We start from the raw sequence: 3,177 nt of genomic DNA, 5'->3' as shown, positions 1-3,177 counted from the left end.
CATCGAACAGAGCAAACGGTAAGGCCTTTGTGAAGATGTCTACAAACTGATATCTCGACGGAACATGAAGTACCCGGACCTGTCCTTGAGCATCTAAATCATGGACAAAGTGAATATCAATATCTATGTGCTTCGTGCGCTGGTGTTGGACGGGTTGTTGGAGAGATAGACTGAGCTGATGTTATCACAGTAAACCAGAGAAGCTGAAGTGAGCGGACACTGAAGTTCATAAAGCAGGTTCCAGATCCAGTAGGTTTCTGCAACGGCATTGGCAACACCGCGCTATTCCGCCTCGGCACTAGAACGAGACGGTGTGAGCTGACGCTTAGAGGACCATGATAGGAGGTTGTTACCAAGAAACACACAATAGCAAGAGGTGGACCTTCTGGTAGTGGGGCAGCCTGCCCAATCAGCATCAGAGTAAGCAACCAGAGTGGCAGGAGAACACGCGTATAACTGAAGTCCAAGGTCAGTGGTGCCCTGGAAGTAATGAATGATTCGCTTGAGAGCATGCAAGTGTTGCTCTTGTAGTTCATGCATGAATATACACACCTGCTGTACACCGTAGGATATATCTGGTCTGGTGAAAATAAGATACTTCAAGGCACCTGCAAGGCTGCGATAAGAAATCGGGTCCTTAACGAGAGGACCATGACAAGTATGATTGGCACCATGTTCAATTGGTGTCCTGTACGAATGACATGCGGGCATGCCTGCCCTCTCAATGATCTCAGAGGCGTACTATTTCTGGGAGAGAAACATCCCAGACATAGTACGAGTATCATGGATACCAAGAAAGTAGTGCAACGGCCCCAAGTCAGTCATGGCAAATTCCTTATGCAAGGAAGCAATAACCTGCTGTAATAAACTTGTAGATGAGGCTGTCAAAATGATATGTGTCACAGCGGCTCTGATTAAAACTAAACCGCTTAGCGTAGCTAGCAAATTGAAGAAACCAGGAGCGAGGCACCTGCTTAAGGCCATACAAAGACTTCTACAGTAAGCAGACATGGTCCGGGTATTTGGGATCCCAAAAACCCAGTGGCTGGTGCATATATACCGTCTCAGAAAGCTGTCAGTGGAGAAAGGAGTTCTTAACATCTAGTTGGTGTACGGGCCAGTGTCGAGAAATGGCTAAGCTGAGGACAGTGCATATGGATGTCGTTTTAACAACCGGGCTGAAGGTCTCATCACAATCAATACCAATCTGTTGGCTACTGTAGTGACCCGAACTTTTCCATGTTTATATATATTAAATGAAATTGATATTTATATGATTAAGTGTTTCCAACATGTTAAGCAATCAAACTTGTTAAGACTTGATTAATTGAAATAGGTTTTATATAGACAATTGACCACCCAAGTTGACCGGTGATTCACGAACGTTAAAACTTGTAAAAACTATAAAACTATATGATGTCATCTATATATATATATAGTTAACATGGTATTATGATAAGTAAACATATCATTAAGTATATTAACAATGAACTACATATGTAAAAACAAGACTACTAACTTAATGATTTCGAAACGAGGCATATATGTAACGATTATCGTTGTAACGACATTTAATTGTATATATATCATATTAAGATATATTAATACATCATAATATCATGTTAATGTAATAATTTAACATCTCATTTGATATAATAAACAATGGGTTAACAATACTTAACAAGATCGTTAACCTAAAGGTTTCAAAACAACACTTACATGTAACGACTAACGATGACTTAACGTCTCAGTTAAAATGTATATACATGTAGTGCTTTAATATGTATTCATACACTTTTGAAAGACTTCAAGACACTTATCAAAATACTTTTACTTAACAAAAATGCTTACAATTACATCCTCGTTCAGTTTCATCAACAATTCTACTCGTATGCACCCGTATTCGTACTCGTACAATACACAGCTTTTAGATGTATGTACTATTGGTATATATACTCCATTGATCAGCTTTTAGCAACCCATTTGAGTCACCTAACACATGTGGGAACCATCATTTGGCAAGTAGCATGAAATATCTCATAAAATTACAAAAATATTAGTAATCATTCATGACTTATTTACATGTAAACAAAATTACACATCCTTTATCTTACTATTGGTATATAAGTCATGAGTATTACCTTGTATTAGAAAGATATCTTACTATAAATAAGAAAGATTTCTTGAGGTTGGATGATCACTTTACAAGATTGGAAGTAAGCTAGCAAACTTGGAAGTATTCTTGATTTTATGAAACTAGAACTTATAGAATTTATGAAGAACACTTAGAAATTGAAGATAGAACATGAGAGAGATCAATTAGATGAAGAAAATTGAAGAATGAAAGTGTTTGTAGGTGTTTTTGGTCGTTGGTATATGGATTAGATATAAAGGATGTGTAATTTTGTTTACATGTAAATTAGTAATCATTCATGACTTATTTACATGTAAACAAAATTACACATCCTTTATATCTAATCCATATACCAATGACCAAAAACACCTACAAACACTTTCATTCTTCAATTTTCTTCATCTAATTGATCTCTCTCATGTTCTATCTTCAAGTTCTAAGTGTTCTTCATAAATTCTATAAGTTCTAGTTTCATAAAATCAAGAATACTTCCAAGTTTGCTAGCTTACTTCCAATCTTGTAAAGTGATCATCCAACCTCAAGAAATCTTTCTTATTTATAGTAAGATATCTTTGTAATACAAGGTAATACTCATATTCAAAATTTGATTCAATTTCTATAACTATAACAATCTTATTTCGAGTGGAAATCTTACTTGAACTTGTTTTCGTGTCATGATTCTGCTTCAAGACCTTTCAAGCCATCCAAGGATTCTTTGAAGATAGATCTATTTTTCTTATTTCCAGTAGGTTTATCTACAAAACCTGAGGTAGTAATGATGTTCATAACATCATTCGATTCATATATATATAAAACTACCTTATTTGAAGGTTTAAACTTGAAATTACTAGAACATAGTTTAGTTAATTCTAAACTTGTTCGCAAACAAAAGTTAATCCTTCAAACTTGACTTTTAAAATCAACTAGACACATGTTCTATATCTATATGATATGCTAACTTAATGTTTAAAACCTGAAAACACAAAAAACACCGTAAAACTGGATATACGCCGTCGTAGTAACACCGCGGGCTGTTTTGGGTT

The 3,177-nt window shown here is 35.6% G+C and overlaps 1 protein-coding gene across 1 annotated transcript; it reads right to left on the bottom strand.

Moving 5' to 3' along the window:
* Positions 1-282: 282 nt before the first annotated feature.
* Positions 283-711, bottom strand: LOC139902974 (uncharacterized mitochondrial protein AtMg00810-like). Its single transcript, XM_071885708.1, has one exon. It carries the CDS (start codon positions 709-711, stop codon positions 283-285), a length of 429 nt encoding a protein of 142 aa, XP_071741809.1.
* Between the last annotated feature and the right edge of the window lie 2,466 nt (positions 712-3,177).

This window comes from Rutidosis leptorrhynchoides, chromosome 1 (genome assembly GCF_046630445.1).
Source record: "Rutidosis leptorrhynchoides isolate AG116_Rl617_1_P2 chromosome 1, CSIRO_AGI_Rlap_v1, whole genome shotgun sequence".
Lineage (NCBI taxonomy): Eukaryota > Viridiplantae > Streptophyta > Magnoliopsida > Asterales > Asteraceae > Rutidosis > Rutidosis leptorrhynchoides.
Note: the sequence above shows the minus strand (reverse complement) of the source record. Positions and strands in the feature narration are given on the sequence as shown.

Excerpts from the sequence above, each read along its gene's own strand:
- LOC139902974 (XM_071885708.1), bottom strand. The coding sequence starts at position 711 with ATGCCCGCATGTCATTCGTACAGGACACCAATTGAACATGGTGCCAAT.